This window comes from Triturus cristatus, chromosome 7 (assembly GCF_964204655.1).
Source record: "Triturus cristatus chromosome 7, aTriCri1.1, whole genome shotgun sequence".
Classification (NCBI taxonomy): Eukaryota; Metazoa; Chordata; class Amphibia; order Caudata; family Salamandridae; genus Triturus; species Triturus cristatus.
Window position 1 is genome coordinate 260,536,653 of NC_140590.1, and position 22,194 is coordinate 260,558,846.

General features: G+C 45.9%; 1 protein-coding gene across 5 annotated transcripts in view; it reads left to right on the forward strand.

The window, feature by feature from the left end:
* The window catches only part of SCAF1 (SR-related CTD associated factor 1), a 301,034-nt gene that overhangs the window by 8,686 nt on the left and 270,154 nt on the right, over positions 1-22,194 (forward strand). For all 5 annotated transcript variants that reach the window (XM_085616151.1, XM_085616152.1, XM_085616154.1 and 2 more), the window contains exon 2: positions 20,356-20,639. In XM_085616151.1, coding sequence (XP_085472277.1) covers positions 20,379-20,639 — 261 coding nt within the window. In that variant the 5' untranslated portion in view covers positions 20,356-20,378. The remainder of the gene's footprint in view (positions 1-20,355; positions 20,640-22,194) is intronic.

A 22,194-nucleotide genomic window follows, 5' to 3' on the forward strand; every position in this document is an offset into this window, starting at 1 on the left:
ATACAAACAAATTAGTCTGAGTTCAGTCTTTGAGTGTGTGACCTCATTTGCTGCCTGAGTTTGTACAACAAATACTTAACACTACCCTCTGATAAAGCTTTACTGCTCGCCCACACTACCACAAATGGCGAGTAAGGTGCTATCTACTTTTACCTTTGCCTAATTTTGGGGTTCCATTGGACTCTGTACACACTACACCTCGTTTTGGTATAGTATATACAGAGCCAGCTTCGTACGTGACCTACTTGCAGGTGGATTTGTTCCTTTCCTGCCTGACTACTCTCTACTAAAGAATTTAATTGGCGTTTTTGTATTTCCGATTGAAAATTCTGAAACTCTAAAAATCCCGATTTGAAGCTGCTGCTGAGCCTTACCTCTGTATGGTATTTCTCCAGAAGTGAACTCCCCATCGTTTTTTCTACTACCTTTCCCTGACAATGTCCTGTCCTCCTACTTTCATAGGAGCCTTGGTGGCACTCTGTGCACAGTCAACGAAACTGTTTCCCCCTGGTGCTGTAAAGGGTCACGTAGCCTGCTTCCCAGTGCAATCCACTGCAAGTGCGTGCTTATCAGATAATCCAGAGTTAATCTGCTCCTCGCTCTCTGATGTTCCCTTGAACAAGGAACATGCACAGCTTTTTTCTGCTTTCCTACTTGACTACAGATCACCCAATAAAGCCACCAACTAAAGCATGGAATTTTTCAGGACTATTGAACACTGTATTGACCCCTTGACAGCCCCACCTTTTCCTCATGCCACAGAAATTCGCAATGCCATCAACGTTCAGTGAAAAAATACAGAAGGTCTGACAGCACATGAACACCAGTCCTGCTTCATCTCTTAAGCCCATCATTTCCTGTTGCACCCCGTAGTGGTCAGCCTTCAAATCCCTATCTCTCTCAGACCTAATTGACCTATTCACTGCCTTTTAAAGCCACTTCCTTATAAAGATGCTGTCTAGCCCTTGTCTTTCATCAAATCGTTCTCTGGACTTTTTCCCACCCCCTACGCCCCATTGTCAATGCCTCCCTCACTCAAGGTATCTTCCAGAACCTCTCAAGCCGGGCAGTATCCTCCAACTTCTTTAGAAAAGTCCTACTCTAGACCCTGACATACCTTGAGAGATCAAGCCTGCTGGTATAGTGACTTGAATAATCTTCTGCACCTAACTGTAATGCACTTGACCCAGAAATTGGTCCCAAATTTCATGATCGTAGGCAAATATTTTTATTTAACCAAGTCCTCTTTTTTTTCATTCTCGCAAATGCTTGAGTTCGGCATGTCTGCTGTACAAAAAAGTATTTTGTTTGATTTAAGAAACTAAGCTTTTGGTCCATGTATAATGAGAATCTAGCCCACATATAGTGTACCCATTACCCCTGACTTGAATCTTAGTTCACCAATAGCTTTGCCATCAGGGTAGTGGCCGGAGTGTTTCTCAGTTCATGTTCAAAAATGCTTACTTTTATTAAATATATTACCAAAGCATGAAGTGGTGGCACACTGTCATCTACAAATAGCACATTTCCCCTTGAAATGGCCACAAATGTTTCCACTGACATGCAGTTTTACTATTAGAACTATATAGTGCACAAACAATAATATTTGGTAATCTGGGTGCAGCAAATGTTTATTATTTGCAGATCACCAAGTGTAGTGTTTTGATTTATTTTGATCCTTTTGAAACTTTGTTTCCATCACACTTAAGAATTTCCCAAAAATGCTTTTCGAACTCCTGCTATATTTTGAAATATATATGTACTGTTCATTTACAAGTGATTTAAATGTTGTGTTAGAACAAAGGGATACCCTACAGCCTTTCACTTCACACCTACTGTGCCCCAGCACAATTGTCAGACAGTTCGCTTTACAAAATCCTTTAACTTTGCAGTCAGGAAAGAAAAGTAAACGCCACTCTCCAAGATAAAATAAATAGCAATTAGTATGAAGACATGATCTGACATTTGACCTGTCTTTGAACACATAACAATGTGACATGATAAAAGCAATATTTAAAGGTATTGCTCATTCACTTTCTGGATGAACAGAGCACCTGTTCTTTGCGCGCGGAAGTTCTTTCTTCCGATCAGACCAATAGGCCCTAAAAATTGCTTGCCCTAATAAAATCTGTTTCGCCATAGCGAGTGGGCAAGTAGATTTATCAAGGGGTGCCTGATGACTTTGCCAACTACTGGTCGTCATTCCTCTACAATTCATGGGCAAGATCATTGAAAAAGGTTGTTCAAGTCCAAGATCACATCATTGAAATCTATCTCTTGCACAACTACCAATCTAGCTTCAGCATGGAGACTGCTACCTTACTCGGCGTAGACTGTTCTTCTGATACTGCTGAGCCTCTCAGTTGCCTTCGACACAGCTGACCATCCCAACCTCCTATGAACCATGGAGTCTCGGATGGGATTCACCAGCAATGTCCTTCACTGGATCTCCTTCTACCTTTCCAATAATCAGCAGTATGTTCACATGGGCAGCTCCACGTCCCAGAAGATCTGTATCACCTGCAAAAATCCGCAGGCTTTCTCCTATCATTGTGTACCTGTGCATGGAGATGCCTAATGCTCTGCTCAGATAACAGCATCCAAATTAAACAATATACTAATGATACTCTCCTTGAAAGTCACCTCTGCTTCAGCTATCCAATGCCTCACCCACTCCTGGCACATCATCCAGACCTGAATGCTAAGCACCTATCTGAAGCTCAACTCAGCCAAGAAAGAGTTCCTGTTATTCTTCAATAAATACGGACAAACCAGAAACAGTACAGATCTGGCTCATTGTCATGAATCTTGACTACTTCAGACACCAACTTTCACCAAATGCCAAGTCACTGAGATTCACCCTGGACACCTGCCACATCCTCAATGTACACATTGCCAAAAAACAAAGCCTGTCGAGTACTAAGTGTGTCTTCTAAAGAAAGTGAGCTTTTTGTAGAAATTGACTTCGGAACTGCTGTTCAATTCTCGTACTCTTGCATCTGGTTGGTGGTAAGGCCTTGTTCGATAGCCTTCTGGACAGCACGTTTGCACTGCATAGATGCAATCTATAAGCCTCCGCACGTCTACTCCAGGGCCTGAGGAATTATGATAACATCACCCCCATCCAGATGATCCTCAATTGGCTTACAGGCCATCGCCATCTTCAAAGTCAGCTGCATCATTTATTAAGCCATCGCGATTGGCACCCCTTCTTATCTTGCAGAAAAACTCTATGGCTCCCTTCACACTTGCACCCAGGGCCCATCAGACTGCAGACCAAGAAAGTATATTAACAAGCTTTTGCAATGCAATAGGTCTCCCATTTGCGAGAGTTTGAGCTATTGGAATTGTAAATGACAATGCTTTTTTATTTATGCGTTTGAAAACCTGCAAGCTGTGCATAAACATGCACTTTGTACTTTTAGTCCTTGCTTACGAGAATCAAGGCTGGCAGTCTCTTTTTTTGCCAGCCTTGCTTCTCGTAAGCAAGGACTATACAGGTCTGTAAGAGAATCTGCCAACAGAGCATGATGCCAGGATCCATGGTGTCCAAGTGGTAGATTCCAGGAGGTCTGTAAGAGAGGCCCTCCCACCCCAGATAGGGCATAATGCCAAAAGCCATGGGGTCCAAGTAGTAGCTTTCAGAGGCTGGGTTGGCTTTGGTGCTGCAGGCATGACAATGTTTTTGGGCGCAGCCCAAAGACCTCTGTCGCTACGGATTTCTTCCCTAACACCCTTTAATAGCGCCCCTGAAGTTTCCAAAACCATTCTCTCAGATGCATTTCTTTTGTTTTATAGCACCACTCATGCCAGTCAGAGCACTTTAGATCACACATACACACACTACACAGAGACAATGAATCATACATGTGTAAATCGGTGTATAGGAAAGGTTACATTAGACAGACGACTACAAGGTGTAGGAGTCACATGTCATCCATACTGGTAGGCAGTATATTTTAAGAGTGCCTGGTCTGAAGAAGCACAAACTCAGGATTTAAAAACAGAACACCATAGTTGGGGTTCTCTTTAATAATAATAATAATCATTTTTTACCCAAATTAACCCTTTTGTGACCGTAGGATAATGAAAGGCTGAGTAAGAAAACAATGTCCTAACATATCTTGCAGTGTGCATGGTGCCCTTTGATGACAGTTCATAGGTCGCTGTGTTATATTAGGATTTTAACTTAAACTCAAGTAACCAAAGGATCTCTGTGACAAACGTAGTAACGCACTGAACTATTTACATTATATGCACTTCTGTGATCTGCATGGTACAAATTCTTTACAGCAGGCATATTAACCCTCTGCGCGAACTTATGAGCAATCAAAACTTCCATTAGACAACACTCCGATCTCTCTCTCTGTGGAAAAGTGGGTTTCTGTTGCAGTAACCCCCCCCCCCCCCCCTCTTTCTTTTTTTTTTGTTTTGTTTCCAGACTACTGATGCTCTTTGACTTGATGTGCCCTGGGCTCCTGCCAATCAGGTGCCTGGGGCCTGTGTTCCTTCCCTAAAAATGTGTTGAAGCCTAAACCCAATTGGCATCTCTGGCCACATGTCGGCCCCTGGTAAATGGTACCACAGGTACCCAGGGCACTGTGACCAGAGAAGGCCTCTAAGGGCTGCATCACTTATTGTGCACACACTGCCTCTGCAGGCTGAGTGTCTGGGTGCAGAACAAAACACCACGATGACATGGCACATATCCCTGTGTTAAATAGCACTGTTAGAGATGTAACCGTGTCCCCATCTTGGACTCAGCTGTGAAAATATCCCTGGTAATATTCACAAATAAACAGAGTTCGTGAACTGTAAGATGATTTTTTTTCTCAAATTTAATTCTTTTTTTTTTTTTTTTTTATTTTTTTTAAAAAACCTTTATTCGTGCATCTTAACAGAACAAATACGGGCCTACAACCGTCAGGCCGGCCACGTTACAGTGAAGCACTAATACCCACATTACAGCCCCCGTGCGTCAACGGTCAGGATTAACAGCGAGTTAGGAGTCACATACTGGAAATAGCTTTGACACCCGGGGAAGGAGCGGTGAAGGTTAATTTTAAGTTTTTAAGATAATTTTATCAAAGAAAAAAAGTCAGTGAAGGATAAGAACAAAGGAGATTCGAGTCCGCAAAATAGCTTCACCACACGGGAGAGCAGCAACATCAGTAAAAACATCAATGGAAGTAAAATCTCAAGCAGTGAGGCGGTGCAGAGATATAACAGGATAGTCACATGAGCAAGTACGCACCCCTCCAAGGTCGCCCCCACTCGATCCACCCCACACCCGGACCCCGAATCGGAGAAAGTAGAGCGCAGAGACATAGAAGAAGAAAGGCCCATAGAACTAATTAGGAACAGAGAGTATTACCCCCCCACCCTACACCAATGCGGAGGCTACGGCCTACCCCCCCCCCCCAGCATAGTGCCTGTCGCCCAAGGAACCCGAAATATAGAGAAGAGCGAAAGTAGGAATAGAGTAAAGAAATGAAGAAAACAGAAAAGAAGGCGGGGAGGAGCCCACGGGACACCAGAGCGCCCCAAACCATCAGCCAGTTATGGCCTCCACACACTGAGAGCCCACTACGCCAAAAAACGGCATGCGAAGATACCATGGCACCACTGTTTAAGCAAAGGGACACAAGTCGCGACGAGCGCGCACAAAACATACATACAGTTCCAGCCCCTACATGAAGGCCCCGTGTCCCGAGCAGACAAAGACAAGATGGCCGCTTGTGAGAGGATGGTGAAGTAGGATCACGAAATGGCCGCCGACCACCGATTGAGGTCCCTCTTTGCACCACATAACATCCGAACCTGGCAAGTGAAGTACAGGAGATCCACAACAAGGAAGCAGTAGGCCACCGCGGACGGTTCCTCGAAGCCGTTAGGTATCGCTCAGCAGGATATTCTTGCGGATGCGGTGAGGCAGGCAACAATGAAGCAGGCAGCCATGACCAGGGGGACAAAGTATCCGCAGTTGAGGTGGAGAGCGGTAGACCCCGGGTGCCGGGAACGCCAGATGAAGGCACCAGTGTAGCACAATCATACACCGCCGTGGCGTCCCCGCAAGAGGACAAAAGCACCGGGAGACCCACGCCCTGTGAATGACAAACAGAGCGCTCACGACCCGCCGCCGACAGTATGGGGTCAACCGCTCACTCAGCGCCTGCAGGCCAGCGCACATCTGTAGTTGAAAGTCCCGCAGGACAGCCAGAACGGAGCCGCATGTCAGCGGAAGCTGGGCCCCCACATCGGCAGCGATCCGGGACGGCACTGCGGAGCTGGTGTCCGGGAGAGGGAGGGCGAAGTGGGCGGCGGGCGAGACCGGAGTATCACCCCCCAGCCGCGAGCAGGCACTCAACACCATGTTTCGCCGCTGTACGTTGCAATGGCCCGGGGGGGGGGTCGCGGCAAGGAGTAAATTCCCCTCAGGTCTACGCCACAACAGGAAAGGCCGACAGTCGCTTCTCTTCCCGCAGGTTACCCTTCGCCGCCGGCTAGGCAATAGGTGAAGAGGGCAGCAGCCTCTCACAGTGCGGCCCTCAGAGCGGGGCAGGAGACCCGCCGCACCGGGGCCCACCCCACGGCTCCAGCCCCTCAGGCACAGGGTGCAGAAGGTGTCCAGCCGGCCCTCCCCGGGCTCATCCGGCAACGATCTATGGTGCGGGGTGAGATCGGGACCGCGGGGCCCCGGTTAGCGCTAGCTGGTCCGGTGACTGCGGAGCTTCCAGGGGGCCGGCAAAGGCCAGAATGGCGCCGGGTTTCAGTGCAGAGGACAAAAGCACCCAGAACTCGGGCATCCGGGCGGGCTGAGACTCCGGGAAAGCGACAGCGCGGTCAGCGCGTCTTCGCACACGTCGCGCCTCGAGAATCGGCGAGGATGGGCATCAGGATAGTAGTCCGAGGCCACGGGCCGACGGAGCCGGGCGCTCAAGCGTCTGCTCCGGTCGCCATCTTGGCTCCTCCCCTCAAATTTAATGCTTAAACCTTGTTACACCACAAAGGTTTCTTCATTCATGCAGTAACTGTAATGTACATTCCAAGTTGAGATACAGTCGATTTTAAGATCCATGTGTGATTATGGGCATTCGTTCCCAATGCATTTCGGGACTAAACCCTTCATCAGGGGAAGCACTTCATCTGTAGAGTAAAGTGGAAAGAATGTCACACTCTCTACGCTTTAGCGAACACATTACATTAATAAAACATTACTGAACAATTCTCCCTTGTGGCATAAAGGTGAAAATGTTGCAAAGTGGGTAGAGCCACGTACCAAGTAAAGCAGTAAAATAGGAAAGCCACGAGTAAACAGAACGTAGATCATAGAGTTTCCAGGGCTTGCTGATTGAATAAAGTTAAAAGTGAAAACGGCGACCGCAATAAAAAGTGCAGCAGCAGTGTTCTGTGACAAGGTTTATTGAGTATGCTACCTCGGTAAACAATTGAATAAAGCTGACCGTAAAATAGAACGAACCCACAGTGCTCTAAATAATCATGTGTACTGCCAATGTGAAGGAACGATTACATGCTGGTAATGACTCTTACAAAAAAGCATGCCACGAAACAGTCTAAAAGAGCATAGTGCGTATTAACGGTCAATAACATAGTAAAGATGGCAAGGAAGTCAGTCGCTTCTTACCGGTCGGTAGAATCGGAAGGTGTTCTATGAATCTCTGTAATCTCCATCTCCATGCTGCATCTACAATGAAGTGATGTCAATCCAGTAAGTGATCACCTTATTTAAACCTAAAAAAGCGGAAGTGTAACCCCTTGGTGAAACGCGGATCGGAAAGGAGGAAATATGCATAAGAGTGGCGGCCATCTTAGAGTGGTGAAAGTCAAGAAAAATAAAGAAAATAAAGCTGTGAATGGATTAATATTATATGCATTAAGAGTGTTCTAGTTTCAGTGCAATACTCAAATGGGAAAAATAATCGATAAATGGGGGAAAAGTAAAACCACGTTAAAGAAAACAACCAAATTCTAAGTGTTCATTAAGCCCCTTCGGGTGACAGGAGTCCAATTTTTTAATCCAATGTAATTCACGTTGTAGCAGTTTTTTTCTGTTGTCTATGCCCTCCTTTATAGGGACAATTTCCAAAACCAAAAATCTTCATTGGCTCACGTTGTTTGTATGTAGAAAAATGTGCAGAGACTGGAGCTTTCTCTACTCGATTTCTTATAGTGCTTTTATGCTTTGTTAATCGAGTTTTGATTTTTCGTTCAGTTTTCCCTACATAGATGAGCCCACATGGGTACTTCAGCAGATAAATCAAATTTTTGGAGTTGCAAGTGTCGGTAGTGAACAACTTTATGGGTGTACCCATGGTGGGATGAGTCCTACTGGTCCCTCGAATAATATTGTTACAATGTCCGCAGTTCATGCAAGGTATTGTTCCCTTATAAGTGATTGCTTTGGTTCGTGGTCCTGTGTCTAATAATTCTTTGATGTTTCTCGTGCGTTGATACGCAAACAATGGAGTATAGTCAAAAATACCTTTAAAATCGGGTTCTTTTTGTATCATGGCCCAATGTTTAAGTAAGATTCTTTTGATCTGGTAGCTTCTAGTAGAAAATTTAGACACAAATTTACTTTGAATATCTCAGGACAATTACGTGTGCCGCTCTCCTCCATTTATTTTGAGTTACACATCCCTGTGTGCCATGCCCACAAACCACTGCCCTGGCATATATCAGTCACCCCTCTAGCTGGGTGCTCTATGCCAGTGGTGAGGGTACAGGTGCATGAGACCTGTACCCCTACAGTGCCCAGGTCCATTCTTGGGCCCTGTAAGTGCAGTGTTGCCATTAAGAGTATATGGTGCTGGGAAGTCGACATTATGAACTCCACAGCACCATGATGGCTGCACTGAAGACTGAGAAGTTTGGTATCAAACTTCTCAGCACATTAAACCCACACTGATGCCAGTGTGGGATTTAATGTAAGATGCATGACAGAGGGCATCTTAGAGATGCCCCCTGAAACCCAACCAACAACCAGCGTCCTGCCGGAGAGGCTGCTTAGGCTGCCACCCAGCAGACATGTTGCTGGACCCCTGGGTAGAGAGCCCTCCGCTCTCCTGGGCCTGCAAGAATGCACATCCTGGGCGAGGTGCTAGGTCTCCTCCCCCAGGATGGGCAGGGGAAGCTTCAAAGGCATGCCACCTTTGTGAGCTTCTCCAGGCCACTTGCTGTACTCAGCAACTGGCCCCCACCGGTACTGACCCCCACTCTGGTGGGAAACCCCAAGGGAGGAAAGGGGGTGTGCCAGCCTCTGCCAACCCCACCCCTCAGGTGGGGGAGGCGAGGTGAAGCACATCTCCGGGCTCTCGCCATCTTGAAGATGGGGAGCCCTGCCCAATTAGGACTAGGCTCCTGCCTCCCTCCCACTGGAGAGTGGCAGGATAGGGGTGTACCCACCCCAGGGAAGAGACCCATTGGTCCCTGTCCTTTACCTACCTGTAACGCCCCCTAAATTTAGTATTTAGGGGCACCCTGAACCTTAATTCCTAAGATCCCGAATCAGAAATAAGCTAGAAGAAAGAAGACCTGCCGTGCAGCTGCTAACAAGAGGAAGGCACCAACTGACTCGGCCCCAGCCCTACAGGCCTGTCGACCCTCGAACCTGCTCCTGCTAAACCCCGGCGTGTCCAGTGGTCGGCAACCTCGAAAACCCCGGAGGACGTGACTGCCTTGTGACTCTAAAAGACTGGGACTCCCACGTGCAGTGGTTCTGCTTAAAGCAAGTAACAGACCCCTGGCACCAGCCAGGAACCGCGACTCCTGCACACACTGCACCTGCCAAGCCTGGCCCGTGGCGGAGTGAACAAAGACCACGAGGACATCCCTCCGGCAACTGTGACCAAGAATCCAGCACCCAAGGACCCTCCTCGACGCTCCTGACGACGCCTGCAGCCTCAACACCAGAGACACGCCGCCCCCCCCCCCCAACTGCGAACAGCTGAGGGTATGCTTTCCCGACGCAAAAAGAAACCCCAGCGCCCCCCTGTGCCCAACAAATGGATGCCTACATATCCTGCAAACCACCTAACTTACCTCTCGAAGTGGTGGTCGCACCTGAAGAATCTTCATCCCCGAGCTTACAGCCTTTGTTTGTCTTGCAGCTTCTCTATAAAAATCCATTGAGCGCCCGATGGCTCAAAAGCACCCTGCACCCAGCCGCCCGAGTGCCCCTGGGAGTGCAACATCTATCCTAATCTACTTACCACTTGCCCTGAGAAAGTGACCAGGAGCCCAGCTCCCACAGCCACGTGGCCTTCTTGCCAGCAGCCACCAACCAAAGGCCCCCGGCCCGCCATAGGATAACATTGGGCCAAACTCTCTCTGCACCCGGCTATCCCTGTGCCGCTGAGGGTGTAACAACTGTACCTACCTGACCCTGGGAGACCCCTGAGTCTATGCCCAGAACCTTACTCTGCCAGTTGAGTACTTCCCCAAAAGCAGATAACTCACTTTTCCTCCATAGGGTAACATGGACTGGTTTCACTTGGAAATTCTTCTGTGTCGAGTTTTGAAACTTTAAAATATTCACTAAAAATCAGCCGAACAACGAAAACAAAATCACTCACCTGTTATCAGGAGAGATCCCAGTGCTGGATCTTGGTACCCAGTACTGACCCTGAAAAGTAATTACAAACCGTACTTGCCAATAACTTGATTTTCCTACATAGGATAACATTGCCTGGTTTTCACCAGAAATTCTTGTCGATTTTTGAAACAAACAAATATTCTTTAAAAATCGCCTGTATAACAAAAACGATTTCTTTCAACTGTTTACAGGAGATGCACCAGTGCTGAATCCAGGATCCAGCACTGAGTAAGAAAAAGTAACCCTACTTACCTGTTAAGTGAATTTGCTCCCATAGGATAACATTGGTGATTCTATGTGAAAAAGTTTCTACGTGTCAACTTTTGAAATGCAATAATATTCCTTAAAAATCATACCTTTTAACCAAAACACATTTACTCACCTGTTTACAGGAAATGTCCCAGGACTGAATATAGGATCCAGTCCTGTGGTTAGAAAAGTAATCCAAAAAGTAATTAATTGCATTTATTAAGAAATTCCCATTGAGCTCAATGTTACAATTGTGTTTGAATTGTGTTGCCTATTGCAACAGCTGTAACTATTGCATTCAAAAGTCTATTGCCTATTGAAAGTATTTATTTAACTAAAGCATCTAATTCTGAGAAAGTATATTTTGATATCTATTGTTGGTTCTAAAATAAAACCACCATATATTTTTATATACAAACCATTGGCCTAGAGTTCAGTTCTTGAGTGTGTGTGACAATTTGCTGACTGAGTGTGTACAACAAATGCTTTACACTGTCCTCTGATACTGCCTTACTGCTCGACCAAGCTACCACTTTAGAGAGTAAGGTTATATCTAACTTTAGCCTCTGCCAAAGCTCTGGGAACTGTGGACTCTGCACACACTGAACCTTACTTTGGTGCAGAATATATAGAGCCACTTTCTAACACTCTCCACCATGAATATTAATTACAGCATTATATTGACATTTTTACTCTTGCCTGGAAATTGCTGGAGGCAAAGAATCTGCAGCAGGTGCTTTTACATCCACAATATATTGTGGAAACATGGCTTCCCCCACCCCCACAAGTCAGCGCCTGCTGCAGTGGCACCGTTCAAACCACCCTAGTGCCGACCCTGGATTCAGAGGTCTACCTGGATACACACAGCATAAGTGAAGCACACAATCTGTGGCTGATTGGGGGGAGGGGCACTGACAGAAGCAGTGAACTGTGGACACAAACGCGCAACCCCCTTACAATACCTGTGCGACGGATAGCGCTGCTAGCATCACCAAACACCCTCTCCAGGAGCTAGCTTATTGCCAGGGGCCCTCTGGAGCAGCCCTCGCCCCGCTCTGGTCCTTGACCCCATACCCAACCCTGGCCAGTCTCTCAAGACAGACTGGGGATTCGCCTGGCACTCTACTTCTAGCGGCCCCTCGAACACCTTACAAACATTCTTTAACAGACGCGGTCTGTGGTTGTCTGTAGAAAGACCAGGCCGTCGTAGGCTCTCAGCTCATTCAGCCACTGGCCCCCTGAGTTGACGAGACTGAGATGCCTGCTTGTGCCAGTGACGGCAAGCGGCCCCCACCACCCCACTGCACGACACAGTGCCCAGCACTGGTGCCACCCGGGCACCCACACCGCCGACAGCCCGTGTCCACCAGCCTCATCCTCTACCAGGAACCGGAGGCCACTTGTACAGCGACAAGTGCGAGGGGAGCCAGCTAGCGCTGCTTCTGCTATTAACCAGCAAACTGGTACTTTTGTCACTGACCGACCTTGAAAGTATAAAAAGCTGAACTGGCCCCACCGAGATCTTCCCTTCTCGATCAGTAAGAGACATGCACAGTTTCTTAATTATGTACATGCACCACTCACATTCGTGAGTATGCACACATGCCAATACACTGAGTACCACCTGTGCGCGCACACATTCTGACGGGCACACACACAGATCATTAGCCGCCCGCAGTGCACGTACACAGTACTGAGGCAGCATTCTCTGCACGTCCACTCTTCAGAGGTCATGGGGAGTATACTCAGTGTCCTCGTTTGTGTGCACACGTTCTAAGGAGAAGCATAAAAAAGGTCAGATCATCGTTGCACAAGCGCATTCCGCAATGCATGCACATTCAGAAGTGCGCGTGTATATGCCTGGATGGCTAAATGTGTGGATGTGTCTGAAGGTGGGTGGTTGGATGGGTGGCTGTCTGATGGTGGATGGATGGATGGATGAACGTGCGAGGGTGGGTGGGTGGGTGGGTGGATAGATGAATGGATAGACGGACGGACGGACGGACGGACGGACGGACGGACGGACGGACGGACGGACGGACGGACGGACGGACGGACGGACGGACGGACGGACGGACGGACGGACGGACGGACGGACGGACGGACGGACGGACGGACGGACGGACGGACGGACGGACGGACGGACGGACGGACGGACGGACGGACGGACGGACGGACGGACGGACGGACGGACGGACGGACGGACGGACGGACGGACGGACGGACGGACGGACGGACGGACGGACGGACGGACGGACGGACGGACGGACGGACGGACGGACGGACGGACGGACGGACGGACGAATGGACGGACGGATGAATGGACGGACGGATGAATGGACGGACGGATGAATGGACGGACGGATGAATGGACGGACGGATGAATGGACGGACGGATGAATGGACGGACGGATGAATGGACGGACGGATGAATGGACGGACGGACGGATGAATGGACGGACGGACGGATGAATGGACGGACGGATGAATGGACGGACGGATGAATGGACGGACGGATGAATGGACGGACGGATGAATGGACGGACGGATGAATGGACGGACGGATGAATGGACGGACGGATGAACGGATGAATGGACGGATGGACGGATGAATGGACGGATGGACGGATGAATGGATTTATTGATGAGTGTGTCTGTGGGTGGTTGGAAGGGTGGATGAATGGATGAATAAGTGTGTGTGATTGTTTTTTTTTGTTTTGTCGGGCGGACTGGTTCGGTTCAGGTTCACCTGCATCACTCTTAATGCACTCAGTGCCATTTAGGATATATGGTTCAAACGGGTATGAATATTATTTCCCCAGCTACTCCCTCGCTGTGATTTTTCTACAGACGCCTATTCCTTCAGTCGCGTGTTCACTGTAAGTCTTCTCTGAACCCCCCTGATGCTGGTGAGTGTTGGAATTCCCTGCACACGCGGGTCCTACATTTGTAGGGCGCTGACCCCAGACATTCCTAAGGGGTGCTATCTCCTCACCGCTCTTTGTCGGGGCCATTGCAGCTCACGGGTTCCAATCTTCTGCTAATATGACCACTTTCACACGACTCCTGGAAAGTATGAGTGGATTTTAGCGCTTCGCTTCCGCGTGGTTTCTCGCGTGAGCAGGCGCCAGCGCCCAGTACCGGCAGCCAAATGGGGTTTCTGTCTGAGGGCGAAAAACCGTAAGGAGAGAAGTTTTGTTGGGAAGGGGTGGGGGGGTGAAACCAGAGCAGGTAGAGAGGAGGAAGGGGGGCTAGAGTGTGAGGCCAGGACACAAAGCTGTTTCCCGTCCAGACGCGTGCACATCTCCAGTCCGAGATGATCTGGAGCCGACAGAGCCATACACGTGCACATCGCCTGTCCAGGCGCGTGCACAGCTCCTGTCCCCCTTCTGAACACAAAACCGACGACTATAGATCTCACCAAGGCGAGCAGCGCATATGCTGCGTCACTGAGCGAGACGTAAAAAGACTAGGCAGCAGGCCTTTTTCAGCTATACACCCAGGATCTAGAACTGCATCACCCTCCTCCATCAGCTCAAATTTAGGAAGAGTTGAAGACTCGCCTCTTTAAAGAACACTACATCACAATGCTTTAACCGTCCACAACCCAGCAACCTGTCCTGTCGCTCATTGACTTTATGCTTGTCTTTGACCCTGTACGGAGCTCTTCTGCCATTCAACTAGGTTCACACAATGAAAATAAAATATACATACCTACCCACCCAATATCAACCTTCCTTAGTTTTGTATAGCAATTAGCAGGGATCACTCTGTGAAGAATGGCTTTTGCTGATTACTAGAGAAGGGCCCTCTCCACTAGTCGCTTATTTGGGCCCAGAACTGTCACTCAAAAAAACAGGCTTCAGTGTCTCTTCCTTGGTCGCTAATACTACGTTTGACTCCCATCCATCAACATTACATAACTCAGAAGCTAGGTAAGAAAGTGGCCATCTTCCTTAATGTAAAGGCCAGGCCGCGAACTACGGTCTTCGTATGTGTTTAACAAAAAAAAAACTTTTTACGCATTTGAATTAGATGGATTCATGTATAAACCCGTTGTATTTTATCAACTACTACTCTTGTGCAGTGGACTCTATCCTTGATAGGACTTTGTATGATTACTATAGTCCTAAAATGATTCCCCTCTGTTGCACGTATTTCATTCAGTTTCTTAAACATTTTTCTGTCCGTTTTATTGTGAGTTTGTGGTAATTTTAAAGGCTGCTACTGGTCAATTCTATTAGTCAAAATGGTTTCTAAACACTGCTACTTCTTTCAAATTCATTATGGTTGTTGAAACTTTGAGACCAAATATCATGTGATCATTACTTGTTCCTTGTGTCTTCTGGTTATCTTTTCTTTTCTTTGGTGTGATATATTGCAGTGAACAAAGCAGTGACCTAATCTTGTATGGTTTCTTCAGAGCTCTTAAACTAGGTCCACCTAGAAGTTTGAAGCAATGTTTTTACATGGAGACTTTGAAAACCTTTTTTACTAGGTCTCGCCTGAGCCAGCGCATGTGCTGCTCTGGCGAGACATTTAGTCTGTGGACTTTTAAAAGTGCTATCACAGCTTTTTGGCTGGCATCGAGTGTGCGGTTACGCGCACTATGACGAGCAGAGGCGCCATCTGGCTTTCCTCTCTTGTAATGGTGCGCGCACACCACTTGCCAGCCTGCTTTCACTTTTGCCTTTTAGCGCGCGCACACAACTCCCAGGCTTGTCTTTGTCGAGTTACTAACCCTGAGTGTGGAAAGGGAATTATTGGCATTGTGCTTGTGATGGAAGTAGATGCAATTCCATACACCTGTTGGTGTGTGGTTGCTTTGCAGTAAGCTGAGACCAAGGCAGTTCACAGCCGCAATCATTTTCAGTTTAAAAAAAAAAAGGATTTTTGGGGTTTGTATTTGTTTCCCCATGATAGGGACATGCATATCCTGAGTGCCACTTTCATGAGTTCAACTTGTGCGTCGTGTTTCCCGAAACAATTATCTCGGTTTAACTGGCTATATTTACTTTTATTTAACCCACTTTTACCTTTGGTATCAATACCAGACTCTTACCTGGTTCCCCAGTTACTAAGTTGGCAGTTCTGGTTGTCAAGCTATATAAATATTTCTCTATGCCTTTATATTATCATTTAATAAGCATGAGTCCGCACCTTTTTAAGGTCTCAGTCAAACCCCACTCGAGTGTGCACTTTTAATGCTGTAGGACGTTTGCAGGGCATCATTTAAAACTGTGGCCCATGTAATATCTCGCAGGGCAGAGAGGTTTAGGATTTGATGACCTAAGGGGCACCATGATGACTTGCATTCATGGGGCGCTGTATCGGATCTGACACAAGTAGGGTTGCTTATCCAAATAGATCACGTTATTTCCGTCCCAGCCTCACTTTAAACAACCAAACCCAAAGCAACAGAAAAGACTCCACTGCAGCAAATTACGTCAGCCCGGGTCCAAAAAACGTGTTGGCTTCGTCATTATACTGTGGAACTATTAAGTAAACTTGACAGGCTTCCTAAACTGCTAGGCCTCTGCAGCCTGTACTAATACAGACATAGTCTCTATGATGATAAAGACGTGTATTAGCATCGGGTAATAACTAGTCCAAGTGCTACTTTCCCCAGTTCAACTTGTGCTTCGTGTTTCCCGAGTTTAACTTGTGCGGTATCTACTTTTTTTCCATCCTTTTATGTTGGGGTTGGTTTTTAATTTCCCATGATAGGGACGTGCATTTTCATGTCAACATTGTCTGCAAAGCATGCATACAGCGCCGCTTGTTTGCACTGACATTACAATGCTAAAATTAACAAGTGTTAGCAGGAAACAGACACCAGGTGCCACTAGGGCACAAGCCAGACCGAGCCATCCTCCTTAATTGAGGTTTTGGAATTTACACGTGTTTGCAGGAAACAGAGCTGAGGCGCCACTGGGGCACAAGTCAGACAGAGCCATCCTCCTCGATTGATGTTTCCCCTTAGCGGAGATTATGTTTACGATTAACTCCAAACATTTCCATCCCCCCATAAGCCTGTACTTTCTAATGGCTAATCTTTTACACAGGGATGTTTGCGGGACGAAATTTTGTCCACAATCGGGGTAAAATGCTGGAAAAATAAACCAAACAAAAAATTAAGGGGTTACAAAACACACACAAATGGTAGAAAGGATTCTCTTTTAAAATGGCCACGGCTATTATTTAATTGGGACTTTTGGATTAACTGTAACACTGTTTACATTATGCTATAGAGGGTGTTCTCTCTAGTTTTTGGGTCTTGTTAGAAATATTGCGTTGGTGGGTTTATTTCCCCTTATATCGCTATTTAGCTTAGATTAGGAGTCACAGCCTAATTGACAGTATTTTTGTCACAATCTGTTTTTTTTTATAAAGATTTTTCATGCACAGCATAAACCAATATTTTATGTAACTTTATCCGCATCACTTCTTCACTCCTATTTAAACTCCACACCCCCCACTCTTATTGTCTCTCTCTCCTTCTGTCTCTCTCCCCTCTCTAATTCTCTCTCTACTTAAATAACTGTCCTTTCTCGCGTTTTTATAGCCTTTCATTCTCGCACCCCTTTATCTGTTTCATTTTCAAACCCCTTCATTCACTCTCTTCATTTCTTTCTCTCGCTCTATCCCGCTCCACCCTTTATGCTCTGTACACCCTTTCTATCTCTTTCGCTCTCTACACCCTCTCTAATTCTTTCTCTCCTCTCACACATCACCACCACAACATCACTGCGCACCTACAGCAACACTCAGCACCACCACTGCGTCACTTAAGCACACAACAATAGCGCTCAGGGCCACAACAGCATCACTCGGGAACACCACAGCATCGCTCGGTGCCACCACAGCATCGCTCGGTGCCACCACAGCATCGCTCGGGAACACCACAGCATCGCTCGGGAACACCATAACATCATTATGCGCTACCACAGCATCTTATGCACCATTTGCCACAAACATGCGAAGTGGTGTTTTGCAATGGTATAAAAATACAAATATTAAAACATATCTCACCTGAGCAAAAGTTTTAAATCACAATGGATAACAATCCGATGTAAATATTTAATGCAAACAATTACCGTCCTTTAAAGCTAACAAACTGTAAATAATGTTAATAAAGAAAAATGTAGTGTCTGTTATTCATTACAGGATTAAAATAAGTTTAATTGCCTATTTGCGGAACTATACTTTCGCATAACTTTCTTACTCTCACTAGCTCAATACCTCTCTCACTAACTTACTCACGAACTACATCACTAATTCAATCTTCATCTATCAAAATAAAAAAAAATACTCTCTAACTTACTCTCAAATACTAACTAAATAAATCTCACACTCTATCACTAACTAATTAGGTCTCTCACTAACTAACTCCATCTCTATCTAACTCACTCAATAAGTCACTCTCCTACTAAATCAATAATTCTATATATACATAAGTAACTAAGTCTCGCAACCTGTACAAATTCCCCAGGGCCAAGTGGCACAGTTTATCTTGTATATTTACTATTCAAATTTGTTTTCTATTACTACAAAAGCTATTATTCATATTAAATTGTATAAGTTCAATTTATGGTGTGACAAGTATAGTGTTGCTATGTACGTATTGCTAAAACGGTTTACAAATTAAATATCCGCATTAATTATTCATTCATCCACATTTGAAAGGAGTTCTTTACCACTGTAACTAGCAAACACACAGCATCACTCGACAACACCACAGCATCACTCAGCATAACCACAGCATCAATAAAAGCCAGCACAGATTCACTCAACGCCACAACAGCATCACTCAATGCCACCACACCAGCACTTAGCGCAACCACAGCATTTCTCCCCAGCGCCGCTCCGCGACACCCCCAGCGCCGCTCCGCGACACCCCCAGCGCCGCTCCGCGACACCCCCAGCGCCGCTCCGCGACACCCCCAGCGCCGCTCCGCGACACCCCCTGCGCCGCTCCGGGACACCCCCTGCGCCGCTCCGGGACACCCCCTGCGCCGCTCCGGGACACCCCTGCGCCGCTCCGGGACACCCCTGCGCCACCGCCAGCATCACTCTGCGGGGCCAGCACAGCATCACTCAATGATTCCTACACTATTTAATTACAATGTCTCCGCACGCTGCACAGCAGCCACACTTCTCTACAGCACAGCTTAGAAACATTGGCAAAGTCGGGACCTCTACCTTTACACTTATAAGGCCCCCACAATGCACAGCCAATAGGTCTCGCCTTCGGGACATTATAACTGTTTAATTATCCAGCACAATAACCTTCATTAAACAACATCAAGTATTGCATGGCTTATCACTTTTAAGGTACCAAAAGCGAGACCTATTGGCTATGCCAATGATTTTTACTTTGTACATGCGATTAACATGAACAAAATGTCTTTTTTGTTGCTCAAGCAGTCTTCACCTTTTAATGGCTGGCGTTTGTTGCAAAGATATTTACTGCGAAAGTCCAGGAAATAAGGCCCGGGAAACGATATCAGCCGATTTGAATCAAAACAAACATGCATTGGCATAGCCAATAGGTCTCGCTTTTGGGACCTTATAAGTATTTAGTTATGCAGCACAATATCCTTGGTGCAACAACATCAGCTGTTGCATCGCTAAACCTTGTACCTTATAAGTGTTTAGCCATGCAACAGTTGATGTTGTTGCACCAAGGATGTTGTGCTGCATAACTAAATACTTCTAAGGTCCCAAAAGCGAGAACTATTGGCTATGCCAATGCTTGTCTTCTGAATGGGCTAGTGCTTGGCACCCCTTTTGTGTAATTGCAATCATAACTTGATTAGAAAACGGCTTCTGTGCTGCACGGATCAGTATTAAGGACAATAGGAACGTAAATTAAGCTTTAAAAAGCAAGATGTAGGGAGAAGCACAGGTTGTGAATAGATTATTTTGTATTTGTAGCACTTATAGAGTGCATTCGACCAATCAAGGCATCAGAGCACTATAAAGGAGGAATGACTGTGAAAGACAAAGCAGCTCAGAACAGCAGAACTCAAACCCCTCCCCCCCCCCCAAAAAAAAATCATATTCCAGCTCTTCCCATTAATCCTTAGAACACTTGATTCTAGAGGAATATGATTTTTGCAGTTACTTAACTGTTTGAAAGATAACAAGTGTTTCACTCTTGGGATTTTGCAGACGGCCATGATATTTTGGCTCTCTGGCTGCAAATATCTGTATTTTTAAATCCGTGCATGAACTGTCAAAATGAGAAAATGTTATGGGTAAAATACCTACATTTCTTGGACAAAATTCAGCCAAAATTAGTCCAGTAACAGTCTGGGATTGACTGCCTTCTTTTGATTACTGTTTATATAGAGATGTTACTTCCTTTGACTGCACCTGCTACTTTTGATTGTCAGTAGTTAATGATTATGTTGAAGGCTTCATTTTACAATCTTTCGTTTTAGTATTCAAATTTATTTTGACATACTTTTTTTCTGCCTCTCTTTCAGGCTTTCCATTAGAGGCTGCAGTAATGGATGAAGAAGATGGTTTGGACCCAAAGGCGCATGAGGATGCTTCAAAGATGGGTTCTGAGGCAGAAGTGACATCTACGCCAGAGGATGCAGAATTGGCAAGCACGTCTGGAAACAAGCAAGCAATAAAAGAAACCAGGCCAGAAAGAAATGAGCAAAAGACAAGGCCAGGACCCGAGGGACCCGTGCACTGTCCTCCCCAGCATGCTAGCCATGAGTTTCTGCCACCAGCTCTGCGTGATGGGCAGTTGATGATTCTGGTAAGGCCATAAAGAAAAATTATCAATTGAGTTAGAAATCCAAGGTCTGACATGCCATGTTCAGCCACAGTAACTAACCTCCAGGCAGAAACTCTGTCGCCCTCGCCATGGACCTATCCAGTCACAAATCTAAAGTTCCGTTCACCACGTACCCAAGGTTGTATCTCCATGTGCACATCTGCTTCTGATCTAAAATCTTCAGTGACAGAATCTGTCATTTTGTAGCTCCTTGTTTATGAATTGGCAGCTCTTTCTATCTTCCAAAGCATCTGTAACCCTCCATTTGTTTATTTTTTCAGTTTTTATTATTTTCTTTGAGTTTAAAAAAAACTTTTGTTTATTTGTATTTAAAATAAACAATGTACACCAAAGATCCAAGACAGTTCAATAAGTCAAGGAAGACAACATGTATCAAGAAAAAGCAGATATCCATTAATACAAATGTCAGTTGTAAGTTTCATACATATCGGAGTGACTGCAGTTTGAGATTTAACGTCGAACAATAAGGGTCAATTGCACCCAAGGATTTGTAAATAAACCTGTTTATGCAGCACAAGTACATTAGAGTTTGAAGAGAGTAAACAGGACACTTAGTATTCCATTTAAATTACCACGTTTTGCAGTGCAGTTCACAATATTCACAAACCATTATTTTCTCTCCAAATAGGATCTGGATTGGATAATCTGGTTATGATTGTAGAGTCCTGCCTCTCTTGGCACAGTTCACCTAGTAGTCAATTTAACTTTAGACTGGACTTTCAGGTATAGAGTTTAGCAGATATTTGCTCAAGGGACTTCAGTTGTCACTAGACCTGGAGCAGCATATGTTTCGAGTTGTTCATCATAGTATGTTAGATTCTTTAGTTGGCCCTTATGAGTTGACCTCTCCCCCAGTATTTAGCCATTTGTCTTTTGGCAATTATCAACATCGAAGCAGCGTATGTCATAGCAGAGCTATGTTAAAGTAAATCATCTTGGATATTGTCTCGATCACCTCTTGCCAGTGTCTGTAAATGTCATGGCAAGACCAAGCCAGGTGTAGAAATCTTGCACTCTGTGACCTGCACAGCCTACATGTCAAGTCCTCCTTGAGGCTGTATTTACACTTGTACATAGGAATATGATAAATTCTGTGGATGAATTTAAACTGCATAATTTCAAGTCTACTGTTAGGAGAAAGTGCACCAGTTTGCACCCAGCAGAACTACCAGTCTGTTTCGATCTTATTTGGGCGCTCAAGATTACATTCATTTATGGTGGTGGGAATTATCATTGAAACCTCTTCCTGCATGTATGTATGTATATTTTTTCCAGAAATGCTTCAAGCGTTGTAAAGGGAGGTGGTTCCAGAGGGAAAGTGGTGAAATTCATTTTGGCATGTTTGCTGTAAACAGTAATAAAGAAAGATATTGAGGGAAATATGATTTAGCTTTCTCTGTAATCGTACAGATGTGAATGGAATGAACTTCTTGGAATATGTACCCATCTTGGTGAGGTCAGGAGCTGTAATTGAGGGGGAGCTTCTCACTTGTATGTTAAAAGCAGTTTCAGTTGA